This window comes from Oryza brachyantha, chromosome 1 (assembly GCF_000231095.2).
Source record: "Oryza brachyantha chromosome 1, ObraRS2, whole genome shotgun sequence".
Classification (NCBI taxonomy): domain Eukaryota; kingdom Viridiplantae; phylum Streptophyta; class Magnoliopsida; order Poales; family Poaceae; genus Oryza; species Oryza brachyantha.
Window position 1 is genome coordinate 13,775,131 of NC_023163.2, and position 24,182 is coordinate 13,799,312.

Here is a 24,182-nt window from a genome sequence, read left to right on the forward strand (position 1 = left end):
TTTTTTCGGCTGAGCCCGAGAGGGTTGGTAATCGGCTTTGGCTTCGTACTTAATGCCTCCCCTCAGTATATTTTTGTGCTCTCGATGTTTAACATTTTATTATTCGCCTTATTTAAAAAACATATAACTAATATTTTATTATTATTAGATAATAAAATATAAATAATACTTTTATATGTGACTATTTTTTATTTTTTAATTATTTTAAATAAAACGAATAGTTAAAAGTTAAACACGAAAATCTATGAATACAGTTATATTGGGATACAGGGAGTATTAGTTTATTATTTGCTCCTTAACAAAAGTCACCGATATTTATGATGTTAGGGTACGAATGAAATATTTTCCATGTTAAATTAAGAATGAACAAATTTGTTAAGAAGCATATATCTATACTTTTATAAAAATGAGTAGTGGTGATGGACGGTGGCGACCTATCCAACCACGAACTCTTTTCTATTTTTCTAAAAGAAGAAAATAATTGAAACATATATATCAAACCAATTTTATTAACTCTACTTTAATAATATGTTAATGATATTTTTTAATAAAATTCAATGCAGGGATGATATGATAGTGTATATATATATATATATAATAAACCACACGCATAATGACTGATAGGAGTTCCATTCAATCAGATCAATCACGGCAGTACAAAGCTTATGTTCTTTAGCCAAATCACACACAAAACCAGGTCATTCCAATGCACGCAGGCTGATGACCATACGTTTTATTTGAAATTACACACCATATTCAAACCAACAAACCAAATCACAAAGCTGACAAACTGGTCGTGCACACAAGGATGTGCAAGCAAGCTGCACACAGTACCCGTACGTGTCCAGCGTTTTATTTTTGTCTGACGAGAAACTCGCAGGCCACACAAACAAATACGACGACGGAAGAGTACGTAGTTAACGACAGCAAACACATCTCTTGTTGCAAACATGGAGACTGACCACTTCGCCTCAGCAACACTAGGCAGGCAGGCTTCAACATTGGAGGAAAATCACCTGAATTACCGAGTAGTACAAATGCAGTACGAAAAGTTAAGACACCAAGACTAGTACTATGTATATTCCACTAATTATTAATTATTCACTAATTAATATTCCAGATTTAGGAGAGGAGATAGCTAGGAGTAGTATGGTCACACTAATAAGTAGCAATCCATAGTAGTATTAATTAATCATGATAAATGCATGGAAAGAAACAGCACAAAACCTGAGGAGCGATCCCCGGGGCAACTTGTTCTTGCTGTAGCGCGGGTGCCGCCGGGTGAAGCGATGATCGAGGTCCAGCTTGTCCCACAGTTCCTTCTCGCAGTCCACCACCGCATGGATGGCTTGCACTGGCAGCCGTTTGAGACTCCAGCAGCCTCGGAGCTCGATGGTCTCCAACACGGGCGCTGACATGGGTGTTTCACACACGTCCTGCAGCATGGGGAGCTCGTGGAGATGGATGCGCCTCAGCCTTGGGAATTCTATTCTCTCAGTCCTAGCAACACGATCTCGTCCCCAGTCACCTTGTTCCTTTGGGAAAATCTGCCTGAGCTCACTGCAATACGTGATGTGGATGGTTTCCAAGCTATCCATGGTGGGGAAGGACCAGGGGAGGACGATTCTTAGCCTGGGGCACGAGTGCAGGTGTATGCACCGTAACCGGGAAAAGGCAGCAGCTCTGTCCCCTTCGTCAAAACATAAATCTCTACCCCAGATGTACTGGGCTGCTAGCAGGTGAGATACCCAGAGCGTCTCCAGGCTCATAAAGGAGTCCAGTGTACAACCATTAGAGAGGAAGACCGTGTGCATCTTGAGACACCTTGTGACATGACACCATCTGAGATTTCTGAATTGATCATCAGTTTTGTCTCCAAGGTTACCAATTCTGATGGAGGAGTTGTCATGAATATGCAATGATTGAGTATTATAGATTAAGGAACATATACCATCGAGATCCTGTTCGAGTCCCAAATTGCTTCCTCCTTTGCCAATTTCTACATGGAGATCCTGAGGCACAAGATGATTGCAAGATGGCACTGAGCAGCCATCTTCACCATCCTTGTTAAGAGCCTTGTCAATGACGTCAAGGTAGGGGAATGCATGAACCAATCCATCTCTACAACTGGCTTCCTCCTCCTTACCTCTTGGAAGAACTGGTGATTCGTTGACAGTAGCAGAGAGATGCAAATGGAGATGCTGGGATGAAACTTCACTGCCAAACACAGTGCTAGAATTTCTAGTATTGAAGCCACGAAGCAACCTAGCATCTGTAGCTACGACATGTACAGACGGATGGGCTGCATCATCTTGTTGGGAGTGCAAATGAGATCTCTGACAGCAACCATCCATGGATCTCTCTGCTTTTCCTCTGGTGTCTATGCAGAGCAACTTTAGTGGAGGGTCTCTTGCATCACGCCATTTCACCCTGACAAGCTTCTCACAGCCCAGTAGGAAGAGCCTTTCAAGCCGTTTGACCAGCATAGCTTCTAGGTCAAGTGCTTCAATTCCTGTCTCCGACAGGTTCAGCTCTTCGAGGTTTGGCAGTCCACGTAAGAATACATTCTTCAGTTGCTCACATCCCTCTAGTGATATCTTGGAGATTGCACTAGGATGCCCTTGATTGTTGTCTGAATTTGGCCGGGTCTCATTGTCTGGCATCCGTAGAGAGTGCTTCCACCTGGAGGCTGGTCCAAATCCATCAAAACTGAATGACTCCAACGATATGGGAAGAGTGCTAGGTTCCACTACTTCCAAGCCAATACAACCATCAAGAATGAGCACCTTCAGTTTACTTGCCCCTGATAAATTTGGCAGAACATGCAGGGTGGTGTTGCCTGATAAGTCAAGGAGCTCTAGATTCTTGATATGCTGGAGTGAATCATGTACTGCCACCTTCAGGTAAGTAGATGAATCAATCACTCTGAACATTCGAAGATTAGAGTGACAACTCATATCAAGCAATATCTGATCGTGCAATCTTGTTCCCGTGGCCTTGAGATAAAGCTCCCTGAGTTCAACCATCAGCACCATCTTTGATGAGGATAAGATCCAGTCCCAGTTTGTATTACGTATGTCCAAAACCCATAAATTTTGTAGAAAAGCCCATTTATTTCCTTTCTTCTCATAATATCCATCACTAGTTAAACTGACATCTTTGTCTCTGCAGCTGTCTATTAGAATAAATTTGAGATGCTTACAGCAGGTAAAAGGAGGGGATGAAAAAATGAATGTACACCAAGAAAGTCTTAGCACACGAAGATTGTTGTCTTGGCTGAACAAGTGGTTTGGCAATACCTTCGGAGGATCAGATCTTTGGAACATCAAAAAATAGGATGTTGCTTCCAATGGTATGGTTTGTATATTTTCCACCTCATCTGAATTCTTGGGCATTACTGAAACCCATCGACGATGCCTTGTTGCTTTGCTATCAAGATACTCATTGAACGTCATGTAATGGTTCCGTTTTGCAGGAAGATATTTCAGTTGCATCCCTTGATAAAGTCTGTCACCAATCTCCCGTGCACTATCTCCTGCTATTATCCCATCGCACACCCAGTAGTTACAGGCATGGACATCCTGATCATCGGAAATGAAGGTGTAGTTGTTATAATACAGAAGGGACAAGTACAGCCAACATTCTGTAATTAGAGCTGCGCTGATCCCACTGCTAACATGAGCAGCCTCCTCTTGACATAGTAATTCGGCGAAGGCCCAAGATTCAGGCCATACACGAACAAAAACATGAGCATTTTTCACTCTGTCTCTGATTGCAGGATCAAGCCGAAACCTCCCCCGGAACGTCCACAATACCGAGTTTCTCCGCTCAAGCACAGGAACACCAAGTTCAAGAAAATCAACCTCTTCGTCACTTCCGTTGTGAAAAATCAGCAAAAAGCTACGGTCCTTCAGTGCCTTAAAGATGAGCTCTGCAGCGTCAGCTAACTCCGCTCGGGAGCTCTTGGCTATGCCGCTGAAATCATCGTCCTCATCCTGCCAGCCAAACAGGGCCATTGCGGAACCACCGAGCTTGAGCTCCTCGGCGATCTTCTTCTGCAGCGCTCTCCTGCTTTCCCACTGGGAGCAATCCACGTGGATCACTATGTCATACGTAGATTTCTTGCGCCTGGCTCTGGCTGACTCCGCTACGGCCGCAAGGACTGCGGACGCGCCGACCCCTTCCCAGCCGTCCAAGTAAATGTTTTGCCCACCCTGATTATACGGTCTATCGGTGTTCCTCAGATATTCCTCAAGTATCATCTCCGCAGCCCCAGTAACGCTATCGGCATAGAATGTCTGCAGCAAATTCATTAACACGGTTCAGTGCATGCCGCTTGTTAAATTGAATTGATTAATTACTTGCTGCATGACCACAAACAACTCAAGGCCCACCCAATTCAACCCACTTAAGACACATGCCACGATCATGGTTGCAGTCCCTTTCACGTAACGACAGATGAACGATGTCGCTGATACGTGGGCCTACACGTCTATGGGCCACATGTCAGCTTCTGAGCCCTTCTAACTTTGCGTTACGGGATATGGTTTTCACAATTATACATCTCATCTTTTGGATTCTGTTTATGATTATAAGCCAACTATTAAATTTTTAAACCTTAAATTTAAAGTTGATTTTTCTGGCTTTTACATTACTAAGAACACGTATATAAAATTTTTATTCATAAATTATTTTTTGTTTATAAATATATTATTTGGCTTGAAAAAAAGGCTAAACAATCACCCCTTTACTACAAGACATTTATTTAAGTTCAGCTAAAAAATACGCCAACATGTTCATTAAATGCACAATTGCATATATATTTTTTAGTATATTTATTTTGTGTTAAATTTACACAAACTCATAAAAAAGCGTTAGCAAATTTAGATGTCCACGTTGGAGCCTAGCCTTGGCCGTCGTCTCACAGTTGCAGAATGCCCTTATGGGGCCAACTCCTACGTCGCGTTCGGTACGTAGTAATAGATTAATATATATTTAGTTAATTATTAATTATTAAAAAATAGATTAATATGATTTTTTAAAATAACTTTCCTATACTAATTTTTTATAAAAAATACACCGTTTAGCAGTTCGAAAAGCGTGCGCACGGAAAATGAATGAGTTTAGTTATCTTATGGGGGTGGATGAACTTGGCCTATGTAGTGTGTGCTCTCCCTGCCTCTAGGTTAATGAACTATATATAGGCGGTAGCATGCGTGGCCACAAATGGGAGACACCAATGTGTACATGTTGTGCTGATTTCAAATTTGCTAGTGTACGAAAGTCGCGTATTAGCGCGACCATCCTGTCATGATATATGAGAAAAATCCGTTAATGATATTATGCAATTGAGGAATTTATTATACAAAAGTATAAAATACCTGGTGTGTTTTCAGAAATAGTTTTATTGCAATAGGTAGAGGTGTTAACCGGGAATTTCCCTTCATGTTTTACATACCTATACCCGTCCCTGCGAGCTAGAATTTTCTCCGTCCTTGCTAATTGGAACGGGGAAAAATTTCCTTATACCCGCCCCCATGGGGAATTAATCCATGTGGATTTCCCGTACCCGCTTAAACAACATAGTATACATCTCAAATAATATATATATATATATATATATAATCTATATTTTATATCAATAAATTAACATATATTCAGTAGTCACATGACAGAAGTAAAAAATTATTATTTAAACATAACAATGAATATAATTACAAGGCATGAAAACAAAGTAAACTTAAAACTCATATATATTCTATTAATTGGGTCTCCACAGGGAATAGGGATAGAGGATGGAAGACCATACTGGTCCCTGTGGGATCCGAGGGGACATGTTTTCCCCATTTAATATCTCGTGGAGAACCAATTAAATCTACCCCTAATCCCTAAATGGAGAATTTTTAGCCGGTTGTAGCAAATCTGTTATGAAAATCCATAAGATTGACAAAAAGTTAAAAATCCCCTAGTAAACGGGTAACGGGGCCATTAATATCTCCAGTAATAGGATATATGTGAGAGCAGCAACGAAATGACAAAGTTTACGAGGGTTTTTGAGCACATTCATCACGTCCTCTGGTTTTTTACGCGGCACAGTATGGCATATCTAGGTTTATATTCAAAATGGTCGTAAGCTCTGTAAGCCTATGTTGGATCATGCTTATATGGTGAGCTTATTAGATGCACGCGCCACATGATATGTCATTACTGCATAATTGATTAATTATGAACTTGAAAATTGATTTTCTTACTGTTTAAAGAAACTTTTATCTAGAATGTTGTTACGAAAGCCTATAAGCTAAATTGAAAACTGTGCCTTAATATAATTTTGCGTATGGATTGAGTGTGTTTGAGTCTGTTTTTAAGAGAGAATCCGTTCTACACCATCGACAACGTGCAGGCTCAATAATATAATTTTTGTTTTCTTTCTTATACTCTATCGCCATTAGTCAACCGTCGGTGAAACACCGTTAAGCACGGAATGACCATATTACCCCTATGATAAAATAATCTCGGATGACAAAAACAATTTTATTTTTTATCCATGAGAAAAAAGGCCTGTCATGACCAATAAATTCCATGAGTTCACATGGTATCCTAGAGGCAAAATGGACATTTTCTCCTCCTTGGTGGAGTTTGACTAATGGTGGACTAACGCCAATGGTATATACGGAAGAAAATTAGTTGTTTGATAGTATATCATAAAATTGAACTTTGTCAATGGCATATTGCAGAATTTATGCTTCATCGATGACATACAATATAGCATCTCTTTTTTTAAAGACTATATTAGAATTCAATGAGATAAAGGGAAGGATGGATGGTGTGGTATGTATGATTCTACCTATTAAGATTCAAATCCAATTGCTCATGAATACTATGTATATGTGAGTGTGTTTTTAATAGAAATTTAACATATTTATCGCTAACCTCCCTCGTTTTTTTAGTGTGTACTAAGGTGCGGCACACTCACGGTAAAGGCCAACAAGACTAAAGATCATACACCCTCCAGACACCTTAACTATTCTGAATTTTTGAATTACCTCAGAAGATTTATGTATCTCCATGTCGTCAATGGGAAGCAGACAAATATAACAAGAAGAGAATGAACGAGGACGATAAAAGACTATGAAAACTTTTGATCATCAGATATTCAGATTGATATTTGCAAGTGCAGGACACCGACAATTCAGCCATGTCCATAGGGACTCACAGAGGCCAATGAAAGGAGGGTGGAAAGTGCTATAATATTTGCATACATAAGTCGATGGCAACCTATTTTTTTATGAGTTAGATTTGAAGATAAGGATGTTTATTTGCTACTGATTGCTGCTTTCTCCAAACCGCCGGGAAAAGTATGAAAAAAAAGGCTTGTTAAGCTTAAGTACAGAGATTGGAACAACTTAGCGTTTGCATTGTACTTTACCTATTTGAACCCGTGTGATATAACAGCAAATAACTTTGATGGGCCATCAAACTGAGGAGCTCAGCAACAAACCTATATATAGCTCGATCAGATGGACTAGAGTTGCTGGCAGTTTGCAGAGGAGGATGGTTGTGAACCATTAGAGTTGGTTTGCTCCTTCTCTCTCTCTCTCTCTCTCTCTCTCTCTGTCACCTCATTCTGGTCAATCTTACCTAACGCTCCAACACCATGCACTGTAAGCAGCGGCCCGTCACGGTCGACGATCGCCGGAGCTCCTACACCCAGCCGCATGCCGGCATCCCTCTTTATTCATCTTTCAGCTGAAGTTAGTCTAGTAAAGTACTGATTCTCCCAAACCATTGCCGTAATCGTTTGTCTGGGATTTTTGATAGCACGGACACCGTCGGCAACCATGGCATGGCTGGGATCATCCCAAAGCTCCAGGCGGTGAGGCTGTGGCACCGAGGCCATGGCGAGAAGACGGAGAGGGAGAAGGCGAGCAAAAACACGAGGAAGAGGGGCCAGCGATGTAGCGGCAGTAGGCGATTGCATTGGAGCAGTCGTGCGTGCAAGCTTGAGGGAAGTCTGGGTGATTTGGGGATTGGTGGTTTATTTTTTTTCATGTGCGCAAGTGTGCTTATCTGGTTGATAACATTCTTTCTAGGACGCATCTTCCCCTTTTAAAAATAGTAAAGATATGTGATTGTAACCTTGAGTCGTACTTTTATGAACAAGGTGATACCATTGGTGTGAGACTTGTACACTCTATTGAGGATCGTTGTTTTGGATTTTTGGGCCATATGTTCATAATGTTCCTTAAATTCCTAGTGCCATTTCATTTGTCCGCTTTGTTATTTCTAAAAAAAATATTTCATTTTTTATGGTTTCAAACAAATTTTCAATGGCCTTACAGCCTTTACATCATCATTAACTTGATTGCCGCTGATTTGTGTTTAGCCGAACATGCATAGGATGGAAACACATTGGGGGGTGGGGGTGAGGGTGCAGGGATCAATCCTATCCCCGCTTTGATGGACTTCCTTGTGTGAATCAATCCCTAGTTGCTGAATAAAGCCTTAGGGGTGGGAATGGTAAGTTATGGTAGGATATCTGATATGATTGTCGAATATGAAACACACTCTGTAGTCTAAACAACATGCTGTGCTTCGTTTAGTTGTTCTATGTATAATTGTCAATTATATGTGGCCAAAAATTTCTCTTCCTTTTTCCAAAATTCCCACACGTTTATTTTGTTTTTTATATTTCATGAAACTAATCAGTTTTCAACAAAAATATGCAGTTTTTCCAGTATTACTCCTATTAGTTTTTAAATAGATTTAGTGGTTTTCGATGAAAATCTCACAATTTTTATTCTTGGCTCGCTCAAAATAAGCACCCAAATGCAAATTTTGGTTCTTGAATTTCATTCGATATTTTATAAAATCACTTGGTTGTCTAAGAATAGACAATTCGCCATGTTAAAAATTCCAGTGCCCTGTCACTAAGGTGGTGCTTAGATTGAGAAAATTTTTGGAAGAAGTGTTACGTCAAATGTTTGACCGGATGTCGGTTGGGGCTTTTGGACAGGAATGAAAAAACGACTTTCACGGCTAGCCTAGAAACCACGAGACGAATCTTTTGAGCATAATTAATCTGTCATTAGCACATGTTGGTTACTGTAGCACTTATGGCTAATCATGAGCTAATTAAGCTCAAAAGATTCGTCTCAAGATTTCTGCCATAACCGTGCAATTAGTTTTTTTGGTTCATCTATGTTTAATGTTTTATTTAAGTGTCCAAAAATTCGATGTGATGTTTTTAGAAAAAAATTTTGGGAACGAAACAAGGCCTAAGTCCACATCTTTTAATTCCTATTCGCTTTAACTCCGCAGTCAAAGTTCACCTACACCTCACCTTCCATTCATCCATCGAGCTCCTCCCAATTACGTCTTGGCCTTGACAAGAATCCTCCCTCAACGCCATTTCGAATGGCCCGTTGAGCTGCCCCTCCTAGCCTCCTATCCCCGTACCCTAGAACACTACAACTCTGCCTCAACCTACTTTACTCATGATAACATCTGCAATCTTCAAAAGGACTAACTGCCATCCTGCTCCCCTTCAGATCCACCTCAGCACTCTAGGTTCTCCCTAGCAGTAAAGGTAAAGACCAATTGCACCTATTCTCTCTCTTTTTCCTTGATCTAGGGAAGGCGAAAAGCTGCGTCTTGATGCCACAAAGCAACAAGATTGCATCCTTGCTCTTGCCACTTGAGCAGGGGTGAGAAGCATACAAGGAGCAGCTTATGGTTGTTATGACTAAAAACTCATAGTTCTTATGAGGCACACCTTTCCCGGGTATGAGATGCATCATTTCTTTATTCTTGTTCATAACTGAGTAGTATTGTACTACAATTTATTTCCTTGGAGCAAGTACTATAATAGCTAGTAGTATAAACACTTTGACACAAGCCATAAGATGCTACGTGGGATTAGATGGTAAGGTGGAGGAAAGAAATGAGGAGGGGTTGAGCCACTTCTCACGCAAGAGGCAACCTCTACGATAACTCCAACAAATTATAAATAAAGAGGATAGTTAATTGGTTACAAATGAATAAAACAAATATTATAGTATATTGGGGCTACTGTATTAGAGATAGTGCATTAGTGTGTGTATATATATATAGCAAAACTAATATGTGCACTCTCTTAGAATAAGCTATTCTATGCCCCACTCCCTCATAAGGCCCAAACCCTCTCCTCTCTCACCTCCTTCCAAAGGCCTAAAACCCCTTTTCTAGCCTGGTCAAAACTCTCTCCCGTCGGTCAAACCCATCCTTTGACCTTCCTCCACGCCTCACTTTTGTCAACTCTCGTATATCTAAAAGGTGTAGTAACACGAAGGCAAAAATACAGTAACATGCCTTATAAAATACAGTAACAATGTCAAAATATAGTCATGACAGATCTAGTTTTTTAAATCATATTTTTTAACCAATATGATGAAAACGGTTGAAAAATAATATAAAACACACGAGTTGCTCTCTAAAGATTGGAAATATAATATTTTAGCTCTCTCGTATGCATTGATTGTACTATAGCAACAATATACAGTCATGACATTACTATACTTCTATAGTGAAGTTAATGTATTTCTATCACGACGTTACCGTAATTGTGCAACACACATATTACTGCACTTCTATCATGATGTTACTGCTATTGTGCAGTAACAATACACATATTTTATAGCAACATAGCGTTATTACTACATAGAAGACGCATCCTTATTGCACTTAAGACGCATTCGCTAGTCAGGATAAGTTATCTTATCCCTCTCGTTTTCCGCGCGCACGCTTCCCAAACTGCTAAATGGTGTATTTTTTACAAAAAAATCTATATGAAAGTTGTTTTAAAAAAATCATATTAGTCTATTTTATATTTTTTTAATAATTAATAATTAATTAATCATGTACTAATCTATTGCTACGTTTTTCGTGTCGGATGAGTTAACTTACCCCTCTACCTAAAGAACGCAGCCTTATAGATATTTCTTAAGATTTCGAACATTAAACAACTTTTATCTCTTATCTTATATATTATTTTTTAAGAATTTTTGTACCATATTATTTGAAAAAAATATTTTAAAAAATAGATCCCTCATAGGTATGTTTCGACGTTGTTACTGCAAATTAGTCATCGTGTTACTGTATTTTTGTCGTCGTGTTACTGCACAATTCCCGTGAGACGAGGGGTGAGTTTAGATAGACATGAGGGGAAGCTCATAAAGGGTTGATCCACGGGGTTAACCCTTTGACTGGCCTTTAAACCAGTTGTAGCTACTCCGTTTACGTCTAAGGTGCAAAAACACCTCCATACATTATTTCTGCTCTCTTTCAACACAAAGTACAAACTTTATACATATAGTTGTATCATTCATATGACATTTAACAGTGTCTATACTTTCTGTTGGATAGGAGCTAAAACAGTTATAAAAGTGTTTTTCATCGTAGACGTGAAGGGAGTAGCTATACCTGTATTGAATTAGAGGTAACGATCACCTCTACTATAGAACTTGCCCTAGGCTTCTTAAGCACTTACAGGCATGATATCATGTAAGCTCAAATGATAGTTGGAGGTGAGGAGAAGAAAGGGAGGATGAGTCACCTTTGTCAGCCTCTACCCAAACTCCAAGAGAGATGAAATAAATATACCAATGAGTTAATAGCAAGCAAATAAAGTGAAATTATTATGGTGGATTGGAGGATGCGTACTAGAGGCAATGTGTTGTATATGCTACCTTCTAAAAATCAATGAGTAGATGATGTATACAAAGTTAGAGATGGCTGCTACCAATCATGTAAACCTTGATCTTAGTGGTGCCTCTGTTGCCTTGGACATTGTGTAATTTCGTGCATTGGCTATGAAATAGACGGCCTTTATGGTCTCAATTCAAGCGCATGGTTGTGATTCAGGCGCATGGTGTCAATGCCTAACTCAAGCAATACTAATAAGTGGTTATATATATATATATATATATATATATATATATATATATATATATATATTTGATCTTTGTTCGGTTATACTAGACCATTACTAGCAAGTATAGATGTTTGGATAATGATGTTAAACGTTGTGAATTGGACAAGTTATTATGCTCTGAATTGTTCTTGTCGTGGTATTTTGAGCATATTGCTTGAGAAGAGACTATCAAGGCTCAGAATTTTGGATGCAACTTGTCCTATTCTCTAGTGAGCACGTCTCGCATATTGCCATATAGAACAATAAGTGAAATACTTACATCATAAGGTAGCTGTGGAACTACCATCAATTTTGTTCTTTGAACGGGGGTAATACCATTTTTTCAATTGGACCACCCAACTATATTTTATAGAAATATCTAGCCTTCTATCTGGCAAATATACAAACTTAAGTTTGTTGTTGTACTGAATCCGATGTGTATAATTAATGTCATTGATGTGTATTGAAATAATTGTTTAGGGTGGTCAAAACTGCAATAAGGTAAATTTACCAGGTTCAAAGTGCAAATTTAGGTTTAAAGCGGTTTAAAGTGAAATCGAGGAATGAAAGGGGTTCCCAAGTGCAATTTAATATGTTCACAATTTTATTTGAATCCTATTGATTATAGCCCTGACAGTTTTTCAGAACTTGGTCTCTCTTTTTTTAGCAACATGTGTTCCATATGCGTGCTTAATAGTATATCTATTATGTATGACAAAGGTGAAAGGGCACGTAGCCTGTGGTTACAGTGACCTAAATAGCATCCAATATTCTGGGTTTAAATCTTTATAGGAGCATAAATTTCAGATTGGGTATTTAAGGGACTAAGTCTCCTACTTGGGCTAAGCTCTCAAATTAAAGAAAAATAAAAAATAGCTGCATATATCCGGTTGGATATAGAGGCCCGATAAAAACACCCTTTTCTAAAAAAATGTATGAAAAAGGTTGTACACGTGTTGTGTGGCAATACTTACTCAAATCTTAGGGGCTGATTGTTTGACTTTTTTATAGAAAAACCCAAACGGAATATTTTCAAATAAAAAATAATTTGAGAATAAAACTTTTATATATATATTCTTAGTGATTTAAAAGCTAAGCCTGAAAAATAAACTTCGGTGAAAATACCCAAAATCAACTTAAGGCTGAATTTAAATTTTGGCTTAGAAGCGAAAAGACATGTTGCTTAGTTCGTTAAAGAATTTAACTGGACTAAAAAAGTTATATAATATTTGTCAAAGAGTAATTAATATTCAATGTGTACAGTCTAAAATTAGTTTGGAGATGACGTTTCACTGACACGAGGATCTGCATGACAGCACCGCGATAAATGATATATTCAGATCCATTGACTACGAACTTCAACCAATATTCAGCAACAGGTTGCGACATCATCGTCAGTAATATGTTTGAATGAAAAAAATTTTGTATACCTAAACTTTCCCTATTATGGATATCAGTGAAAATGTGTGAATTTACCAGTAAACGACTTGCAAAGTTTTTGAGATTATCTGTTATCAGGAGAATAAGATATTACAAGTTTTACTAGTGACACAACAAAATATGTATAAACATGAATGTCTATTTAGCCCGCTTGTTATAATATACAACACTCTCTTTAAAGAATAATGGCCTTATCTTTTGGCATATATTAAGTATAATCGAAACGGTTTATTAACGTTTCAAAAATAACTTGTGAGAAACTTTTATACATGTATTCTTATCGATCTAAAAGACTAAAAAAAATGCTGAAAAATAAACTATGATGAAAAATCTCAAAGTCATCTTTAAATTTAAGTTTCAAATTTAAAATTTAGCTTATAAATATACTATAAGCGAAAAAATAGGCTCTAAATTTTTGTGATAGCTTTGGAACCCACGTCCCGAAAACTGCAATCTTTGAATGTCCAAAAACTTGCCAACCACAGGTAGTTTCCCTAAATCTTACGCCTTGTTTAGTTCCTAAATTTTTTTTTCAAAAACATTACATCGAATTTTTAGACACCTAAATAAAATATTAAACATAGATGAAAAAAACTAATTGCACAATTATGAAAGAAATCTTGAGACGAATCTTTTGAGCCTAATTAGTCCATAATTAGCCATAAGTGCTACAGTAACTAACATGTGCTAATGATGGATTAATTAGGCTCAACAGATTCGTCTAGTGGTTTCTAAGCTAGCCATGAAATTTGTTTTTTTATTTGTGCCCAAAAACCCCTTCCAACATCCGGTCAAACGTTCGATATGATGTTTTTACCAAAAATTTTGGCTACTAAACACCACACCACCTTAGTACTTTTTTTCTTGTCGAAAGGAACTATTAACATAGAGAATAGTACCGCAGTAATCATGTTGTATATTTTCAGAGATCACAAAGCATTGCCAATGTATACGAAGAAAGCTTAGCCCATGATATATTCCACGCGAAGATTCGAGTTCCTGGTGACATCATAATATATTAATATTTGTTTGACACTGACGCAACATTATATTCAAAAATATTTCCAATTGAAAGATGCAGATCGAAGAAAATTCATGGGAAACCAGATTGAAGCATCGTAAAAAAAAAGAATTATAAGGAAACAACTATTCTAGTTGCACAACTAGAATATAATAATGAGAGTTAAGACACAGCGCATCGTACCTTGTCTCTACAGAAAACCAGACAACACCTGAGCAGCGAGACTAACCCATGCCAAGAAGTTCAGTAAAACCCCTGGGCAGCATAACCCAGACATTAGTTCTCTGACACTGAAGATCAAAATAAATCAAATGTTTGTCGTACCTCTGCAAATAGCAGCACAGAAAGCAGGCAGAGTTTCCTGGATGGCAGAAGATGGAGAACAATGAACTAACAATGTATAGAAACCAACAAACAGGACTGCAAATGAAACTGATATCTTTTGCCTCTGGATGCCTTAGTGATGCCCCTATGCTGGCTTTAGCCCTTTGCTTGGTCATGTTGCTTGGTCATATTCTTTGCGTGTCTGTGGAGTCACAAGGACATAGTACAGTAAAGATAAAGTATTGCCAGTTGGATTATGACATATTTCTTTACCAGTTCCTGGGACAAAAGACTAATTGAATCGTAATGAAGAAGCAGCGCAGTGCATTGCAGAAGACTGGGTGATGTACGTGGCCTTTGTGCATGAGAAAAAGCAACAGCTTATAATGCAAGCATGGAGCAATTTTCACAAATCAATGAACTCTTTGGTCCACGAACCTTTAGCAACATCCGTGTACTAGACAGTTAACTATCTGGCGATTTAGAGAAGTAATAATAAGTTGACACGGCAAAAAAATATCAAATCCTGCTCTTTTTCTTTTTCTGATAACCAATCTTTTAGAATAGGTTGGAAGCACCTTAGATTGATTTAAACATCAATATTTAAAGCTCAAGCAAATAGTCATGAAAAAATAAAAAAAAATAAACTTTGATAACGGTATCATCATCTATGGCTTTAAAAAAGTTAAAAAAAAGTTCAGCTTAAAATACAACTTGTATTAACAATAACAACAAAGAGAAATGTTACGAAGTAGTAAAGTGAACTATTTTCAATAGTTTAGGGTGTAAAATAAGCCAAGAAATAATTTATGAGGTTAAGTGGTCCAATCAATTAGTTTGGAGTAAAATGGACTTTTTTTCCTTTGGAAATTAATATGTTTGTCCTGCAGTCTAATAAATAAGTGCCAGGATGCATCAAATGCGAGGTCAGTCAGTTCATGGCATACATTATGATTACGTACCAACTACCAAGAGCTGCAAAAATGGTGACGATCCATGCACCAAAAGGAAATTATCTTTTAGACGTGTCATTTGAAAGTAAAAGAAACAAAAACATTCCAGCATGATTGACAATCGGGCGTAGAAAATTCTGCCATTGTCCCCAGAATTTACAGCTGACAATATAATCGCTGTTGCATGCATGAAAACTCAATAAATTTGGTATCCGACAAAACTGGGAACAGAATAATCCTGATATTTGGTCCACATAACTGAGTAGAATGAGCAAACAAGAGAACATAGGCCTTCATAATTTCACCTTTTCTTTTCAAAACAGTCTATTTGCAAATGGAAAATAATTGTTAATTTTTTTATATACATGTTCTTAGAGAACAAAAAACAAAGGCTGAAAAATAAACTACGATGAAAAGATGCCAAACAAAATTTTGGCTTATAAACATAAGCATAAGCGTTTATAAGCATAAGCAAAGAGATCCTCATTGCAAGTGTCATAAGATCATTCCGTAGGCATAGCCTATAAATTAAAAGTAAATACCTGTTAAGAGTGTTAACTTCGTAAGCAACAGATATGCAAATAATAGACTTTTATACTGGTGGATAGTGAATCCTAGTTTCATTATCTACTAAAGGAATTTTCTAAGAGCATGCATCTGACTGAATTTGAAACATTAGAACAGTAGTTTTAGAAACCCCTTGTAGGATATGTAAGAGAATTAGAACTGTAAGTCCAAAATATCTAGTAATGATCTAAAATAACAGCCTTAAAGATAAGGACAGGCCACTATACTAAGTCTCCAAATATCCTAAACTAGGGCAGATTGACCGATTCAAAGAGCAAAAAACATCCAGAGTGAGTAACATAATTCAGATGGAGGTACATCCAAAGAAAAACAAATGATACAGATGATGAGTATACATGGCCTCTATAATTCACAAAGTTTTCAACAAGCAAATTAAATCTATGCCCACCCCTTCAATCAACCAATCCATCTAGTAAGAGCATCAACTGCACCATTAACTCTTGATTTTAAGCATTACAACTTGACATGCGCTAGTTATTAACTAACTATCGAGGAATGTTATGAAACAGCCTTTTTTTCCTCAGTATTTCCATTATCCCAAAGTGGACTGCTAACGCCCTAATTAATTCTTCGGTAGTTCTAGTGACTTGGGAAATATGGAAGTATCACAATGATTGTGCCTTCAATGGCATCACTCCTAAACATCAAGTGGTCTTGCGAATGGCTGAGCAGGAGTAGAGACTTTGGGGTTTAGCCAGCGCTTCTGCACTTCTTAAGCTTCCTTGGGGGCATGTGAACCCGTTCAACTGGGCCAGCTGGGTAGGCTGGCGAGTGCGTGTGTTGTGTTTGTGTCTGGGTTGGGACCTCCAGATCTTCTTCTTTGTACTGTGTTGTTTTTCCATTATTTTCCTTCCCCTTAATGAAATGAAACGCATACTTCTTGCATTTGAAAGAAAAAAAAGTCCTAATTAAAGAATTATTATTATCAATTTGTCATTTTGCAACTTCTTGAACATGAAAATATTCTGAATGTGTTCTGGTAACACATCTGACTAAACAGAATAGAGATGCTCTCTGAAAATAACACAGGAGATCTGGTCACAAAATAAATAAATAAATAAATATATATATATATATATATATATATATATATATATATATATAGAAGCTACGGTGAGTTGCAACTCACGGGTTGCTCTGTGAGTGGTCGGGGTCCAAAAATATATCAAATCACCTCTAAATTTCGATTTATATGGTTCACTAGATTCTTTGTATCAAAATCTTGTAGCACGTAATTTTTTTTCATTTTAGAGATTTTTAAGTATTTTTTTTAGATTTTTAAAAGTGATACATAACACATTGATTATTTTATTAATATAGTACAGTCACTTTTAAAAATCTCAAAAAAATACTTAAATATCTCCAAAAATGAAAAACTTTTGCGTGTTCCAAGATTTTGATATAAAGAATCTAGTGAGCCATATAAATCAAAATTTAAAGGTGATTTGATATGTTTTTGACCCCGATTCATTTCGTGAGTTACAACTCACCGTAGCTAGACTCTCTCTCTATATATATATATCTATATATATATATTGATGCACTGCCAAAAAGGAGCATCCAGATGGTGTGCAGCTAAGGATTAGGGAGTCTATATGCATACTGTTACAACGCGTGATGCCATAAAAATACTGATGTCAAAGTTACATCGAAGATTACGTAGGGAACCACGAAGCTGCCTGCCACCAACCCCAGAACACCAACACAGACAACAACACATGAATTTGCATAGCTAAACAAATATGATCTTCAACACATAGAAGAACAAGAGCAGTCCAAGAAAAACATGAGTTTTGCTTCTACTTATTTTAGTTCTCAGCCATTGAAAGCTCAACATTAATAAAATGAGGAAATGTTACCATATGATCAACATTGTTAATATTTAATTCATTGTTCAGTATTTGTGAATAACAAGTTCAGTAAAAAAATAGATAACATAGTCATAGTCATATGTATATCTATATGTAATAGTTATCATGCACACAACAATGTCATATACAATGTTTAGTAGAAACAAAATTACCTGGAATACAAGAAAACACTTTTTGTAGAAAAAATACAAGAAAACTTCATTACGATCTTGTTAAGATAGACTCCTATTCTACAAAAAGGAAAAAAAAAAACAAATGCATACACAACACCATAAACAATATAATGCTGACATTTAGAACCAGCATTAAAGAAAAAGTGAGTCCAGGATCACATTCATGATGATTAAATGTTGAATGGAACAAGCACATAGTTCATCATATTTTTGAGCCAAGATTATAAATTTCAGACAAGCAGTTTTTAGTGTGTGTTGTGCTCAGTTAATGGATATCCTCTTTTTGGTCAAAGTTGGAGTGGTGTCCATCAAGACGAGTGCTGTTCAATGGGAATGTTTGGAGCAAACTAGAATAACTGTAACTGACTAACAGCACATCTATCAGCATTAAATTCACAAACAACTGTATATCTTAATTTGCAAAAAGTTATATCCTATTCATTTATATATGGTATGATGTGTGATTTTACCGCCAAAAAGTAGATGTTAAAATGCATAATTGAAACAAATCTCACAATTACTAATAAAATATTTCTGGTGCCTTATCTGTATATTTGAAATAAATATTCAAAAGGTGGCTTCTTCCTATACATTTTTGTTTCAATTCAACAAAATACAAGTCTTCCCAATAGATGCTTTGCTATATGGTGGATTTTGGCCATCAATTGCATCAACATTATATCTATTAAAATTTCTAAAGAAGTATTAGTTTCTCTACTAATAGCAGATCAAATTTAAACAAGGGAGAAAGTTGTAGCGGATAAACGAATCAAAAGAGAAGATAAACATCAGTTCACTGGCCACTGAAATTTGAAACAAAACCTTGTGGACTGCTTGTTGTGAAAGAAAGTGATACTGGTTAAATGACATATTGTGGTCATACTTTTGGAACTTTGAATTGAATGATGGGATGACGGAAATAGCACGGATTAGATCCATGTACCAGCATTTTAATAAATCATATAACAAACTGGACAATAATCAGAAGCACTCTAATAAACATGAGGTGTTTTGCAGTTTATCAAGGTGTTCTGTCTCAATTAATCCAGGGAAGAAACATGATTAGAAAACTGTGCTAGTGTGTCTTTACAATTGAATGCTACCATGCATATCTCTAGCCGATTCTTAATATTAAAAAAAAAAACAGTGGGATAACTAAACTGAATGCTACCATGATCATATAATTGATGGATATTGTCAAATTTTACAACTTGGGATGACTAAACTGAAGCATTACACAGTAATTCCACATAAAAAGATTGCTTTCTTTATAAGAAACAACTAGAGGATTTAGTTGTGCCTATTTACACAGCATCAAGAATCAAGATTAAGGTAAAGATGGTGCACCCGTTTGGAATTACACAGAAACATACAAAGACAAGAAACAACCTCTTCAGCCCTAGAAGGGCTGTCCCAACAGTAGTTCCATGCGCGGCTCCATGACATGCCCAAACCACTGGTGGCTCTCCTCTGCATCCAAACCAGACACTCGTGACAGCCTAGTCCACTCACCATCAGCCGCATCAAACATCACGAGCCTCCCTTCTACAGCATTGTACAGGCAAACAATCCCCATCCTATCTGCAGCCTGAAAATGCCAGAAGCTGCCATGACGACCAGCCACCAGCTCCTCAAACACCTCCTCCGGCATTGCTCCCACCTCTGCCCACTCTGCTGCCGCCTCGCTGTCCTCCAGCCGCCACACCAACACCCTCTCCACCATCCCAAACCTCTCCACCCCGCCTACCAAGAACAGCCGCCCACCAAAAACGAACAGGTGTGCTGTCGTGAGACCGTGTGGCATCACAACGGGCAGCAACCCCCACTGCCCTGTCAACAGATCGAACACGAGAAGCGCGTCGGGGCCGCGGGCGAGAACGAAGAGCCGGCGGCGATCGGAAGACACCGCGGCGTTGCCGAGAAGCGCGAATGGAAGAGGGAGATCCCCACGAGGCACCCAGAGCGGGGAGGGATCGGCGGAGTCGAGGGTGTAGGACCGGACGCCGGGGCCCGTGGTGACCGCGACGAGGGTATACTCACGGCAGCGGCAGGAGGAGATCGGGACGACGACGGCGAGGAGGTAGGAGCTGGCGGGGAGCGGCGGGAGGCGGAGGAGCGAGTCCGCGGTGACGAGACGGGACGGGGAGGCGGAGGAGAGCACCGGAGCGGCGGCGGGCGGTGGCACGGGGAGGAGGCGGCGGGATAGAGGGTGGAAGGCGAGGCGCGGGGAGAGGAGGAAGAAGGCGTCGAGGCGGTGCGGGGTGAGGAGGGCGTGGAAGGCCGGGGAGCGGAGGAGGCGGCGGAGCCCGCGGGAGACGGCGGCGACGGGGAGCAGCGCGGTGAGCGGGAGGAGCGAGAGGATGCGCTCCTGGAGGTGCTCCGGGAGGGCGTCCCAAGCGCAGGCGGCGGCCATGGCCCGGCCGGCGGCGAGCAAAGGGAAGGAAGAAATTGGTAACGGAGAATACGGAACGGCCCACCGCAAGAGACAGAAATAGGGGAAACGAACATCTGCTAAACGTTTTTTTTCTTTTTTTTTGCTTGGTTTTTCTTTTGAACAAAATGCATGTTTAAGCTGAGAAGATGGGTGTCATCAGGGTTGCCAAACAAAATTGGAAAGCCTAGCACGTGATTAATCAAAATTGCCGAGAAGATGTGCAGGTGTGCAGTTACCTGATGGTGCCACCCTCTAATCAGTGCACATAAAACGAAATAAGAGTCATTAGCACATGATTAATTGAGTATCGCTTTTTATGAACTTGAAAAATGAATTAATCTATTTTTTAAACAATTTTCATATAATTTTTTTTATAAAAAACGAACCATCTACCAGATCAGGAAACGTGCGCACGGAAAAAGATGAAAAAATTTCCCTCCGTGGTCAATTGCGAACGCGCCCAAAATGTCTTAAATGTGCTCCGTCATGGATGCATATATGCACCAAATAGTTAGCAGATAGGGGTGGGTTAAGGTCAGGTTGGGCAAGAATGACGCCGGCCTCGACCCTCGAACTCATTCCCCAGCCTCGGCCCCGAAATCAGAAACGGGGCTAAATTCATCCCCGTCCCCGACCCCGGCGGGTCCCCGTCTCTGATCGGGCCCCCGATGCCCCCGCAAAAACAGTGAACTGAGAGAAGAGGGTAGACTCACCGTTGCTGGAGATGAGGACACCGGCAGTTGGCTACCACGCCGTCGGGTCACCGCCGCCCCCCCTCCCCGCCGAGTCGCCTTCACGCCACTCCTCCACGCCGCCAACCAAGGGTTGTGAGAGCGAGAGAGAGATGAGGCAGAGGGTGCCCGAATATACTTAGAGTGACTGAGGAGAGAGTGAGCTAGGGTTAAGTGTGTTTTGTATTATTGGGCTTTTATTTCAAAGTCTAATATACATCTCTGGGTCCCCGGGAGTAACCCGCGTTTACGAAGTCTCCCACGGCCCTAGACCCGACCAAACTCGGGGACCTGGCCCCGACTCCCCATGGGGACAAAATGCCCCCGGTCTCCACTACGCAAGGGAAATTGCTATCCCTATGAGCAGACAGCTAAATAGACGGTAGTTGTTTCGATAGTTATACAATATGTCTTATTTATTGTATGCATGAGCTAAACAAACAACAATCGTTTGGCTTAGCCTAGATGACCTTATAATTAGGAAACGAGGAGGGGACAGTCAGTTGAAACAATTTACAAATTATTTTTTCCAAAATTATTAAAAGAGACTACTGAGGAATTTTTTTAATAATAGGATGTTTCCTATTTTTATTTTAACCAAACAATAAGACATCACATAAGTGTTTGTAAGAGTTTTTTAAGATAATTACCATGGACATCATCCTTGTTTTTTATTTGACTTCATTGATTTTTTAAGTCTATGTTTGATAAGCTTCTTGAAAAATTTTACGGGATGTCCAATGGCTTATCTATCTCATATTGAATCTACAAAATAGATAATGAATGATAAGAAATATGGTCCAACAGTTCATCCAACATATTCTCTATTTTTAGCCATAATCCATATTAAGAGAGCTTAATCAAATAGGGTTGCAAGACTATTTCTTTAGTAGAATATGCTTAAGAGAAAAATGCAGCTGATATATATTAATAAAGTATAGCTGCATTTGATATAGACGATGTAATAGGGATAATTTGCTAGAGTACAAACATATATGGAGGAGGAATCTTCTAGATAACCAAATTTAGATGAGCATGCTTTTAACCTCAAAAGTGACCCAATCTCATCGCCATGTGGCTGATTGATGGTAATCTCAGAGTATTCTTCTCCTCCCACTCGACGAATTTTTATTTCCCATCTTTTCGCTTATGCTTACAAGCTAAAATATAAATTTTTAACCTTAAATTTAGAGTTTATTTTGGGCTTTTTTTACCAAAATTTATTTTTCAGTCTTGACTTTTACATCGCTGAAAATACATATGTAAAATTTTTATTCATGAATTATTTTTTCTTTACACATACATTGTTTGGTTTTTTTTTATGTAAAACACCCAAACAATTGCCGGTGGCGGAGGCATGATTGTAACAACGACATACCGAGATCGTCTTAGCATTCTTCCCCTTTTTTCTCTCGTAAATTCTGGATGGTGGAGACGTGATTGCAAGAAATTGACATCGTCTAGCATCGAGAGTTTAGCCACGTTTATTATTCACTATAAAAGGTGACACTCATCCAGAGTTAATTCTTGGTTCTGTGCTTTTTTTTTTTTGCTCGTCAGTTTGTAGACTTTTTAGGTTTGGCACCGATGAAATCCATCCTCGCATTTGTCCTTTTCCCTGCTGCTCCTGAAACAACTTTTATGTACTTTTACTTGGTTTGTTCCAAGCAAATGAAGGAATAAATAGGAATTATTTGTACATACTATGTTTGAACATGGGACATTTGCAAATGCACTTTAATTCTGAGTTAACTAGGTATAGTTATTGTTTTTTCAAAAGCAAAGGCTGGAATGAATGGATTCATAATCAAAGTGACTGTTTGTACTTGAATAACTAGATCCACTAAGGCCGCGTTGGTGGAGAGGGTGGATAAATTAACTCACCCGACACGGAAAACGTAGGAATAGACTAGTATATAATTAATTAATTATTAATTATTAAAAAATATAAAATAGATTAATATTATTTTCAAAACAACTTTTCTATAAAAATTTTTTGTAAAAAAATACAGACTTTAGCAGTTTGGGAAACGTACGCGCGAAAAACGAGAGGGTTAAGTTAACTTAACGCCCGGCGAACATGACCTAATTAAGGCAGAGCATAGCGCATGGAGGGTTTGGAGGAGTTTGCTTCTCAGAGCAGGTCCAATAGCAGGCTATAAGCCAGCTAAGCATATTTTAAAGAGATAAGAGGGGAGAGCACACGGGCTCCAAGACAAAATATGTGTGTGACATGTGGGACTATGTATTGATGTTTTGTAGGTGACTATTGTATGAATTGACTATTAGATTGACTATAGATGAATTGGAGCTAGTAGTTGGCTATAGTATGGAACTTGCTCCGGGCCTTGTTTGGCAGGCATGTTGTACTTCTTGATTTGGTAGTTGGTACATGCCTTTGTTCTGGAATAACTGTTTAACTGTGTAAGAAGTACTGGCAGTGGACCGTACGCAGCTGATAAACAGGAATGTTAATGTATATCTGAATTTGATGCATGCCTGAAGAAGAAATTAATTCTGCCTTTTGTTTCTAGAAAATTTGATATAATGGGTCAAGATTCGCAGAGCCTTAGTTCGTTCGGTTCTTATGTTTGTCTTGTTTTAATTAGTTAGAAATATGAGATGACAAAGTTCGTGTGGCCTAGTGCCACCAAGTTTGTGTTTGGTCAGATCTGGGAATAACTTCAGACTGGTGTCGGA

At 38.7% G+C, this 24,182-nt stretch overlaps 2 protein-coding genes across 2 annotated transcripts; both read right to left on the bottom strand.

Moving 5' to 3' along the window:
* Positions 1 to 632: 632 nt before the first annotated feature.
* LOC102717841 lies at positions 633 to 15,077 on the bottom strand. The gene is made up of 5 exons (XM_015833344.1): positions 14,733 to 15,077; positions 14,592 to 14,663; positions 14,287 to 14,386; positions 1,228 to 4,298; positions 633 to 1,016 (listed from the first exon to the last, which is right to left on the bottom strand). The coding sequence occupies exons 3-5, from the start codon at positions 14,296 to 14,298 to the stop codon at positions 1,013 to 1,015; spliced, it is 3,087 nt and encodes a 1,028-aa protein (XP_015688830.1). The 5' UTR covers positions 14,299 to 14,386; positions 14,592 to 14,663; positions 14,733 to 15,077; the 3' UTR covers positions 633 to 1,012.
* A 4,210-nt stretch (positions 15,078 to 19,287) lies between these two features.
* On the bottom strand, positions 19,288 to 20,817 carry LOC102718030 (F-box/kelch-repeat protein At5g43190-like). The gene has a single exon (XM_006644170.3). The coding sequence runs from the start codon at positions 20,728 to 20,730 to the stop codon at positions 19,717 to 19,719; it is 1,014 nt and encodes a 337-aa protein (XP_006644233.1). The 5' UTR covers positions 20,731 to 20,817; the 3' UTR covers positions 19,288 to 19,716.
* Positions 20,818 to 24,182: the final 3,365 nt, after the last annotated feature.

What these genes read in the sequence shown, in the direction of transcription:
- LOC102718030 (XM_006644170.3), bottom strand. Translation starts at nt 20,730, where the DNA reads ATGGCCGCCGCCTGCGCTTGGGACGCCCTCCCGGAGCACCTCCAGGAG.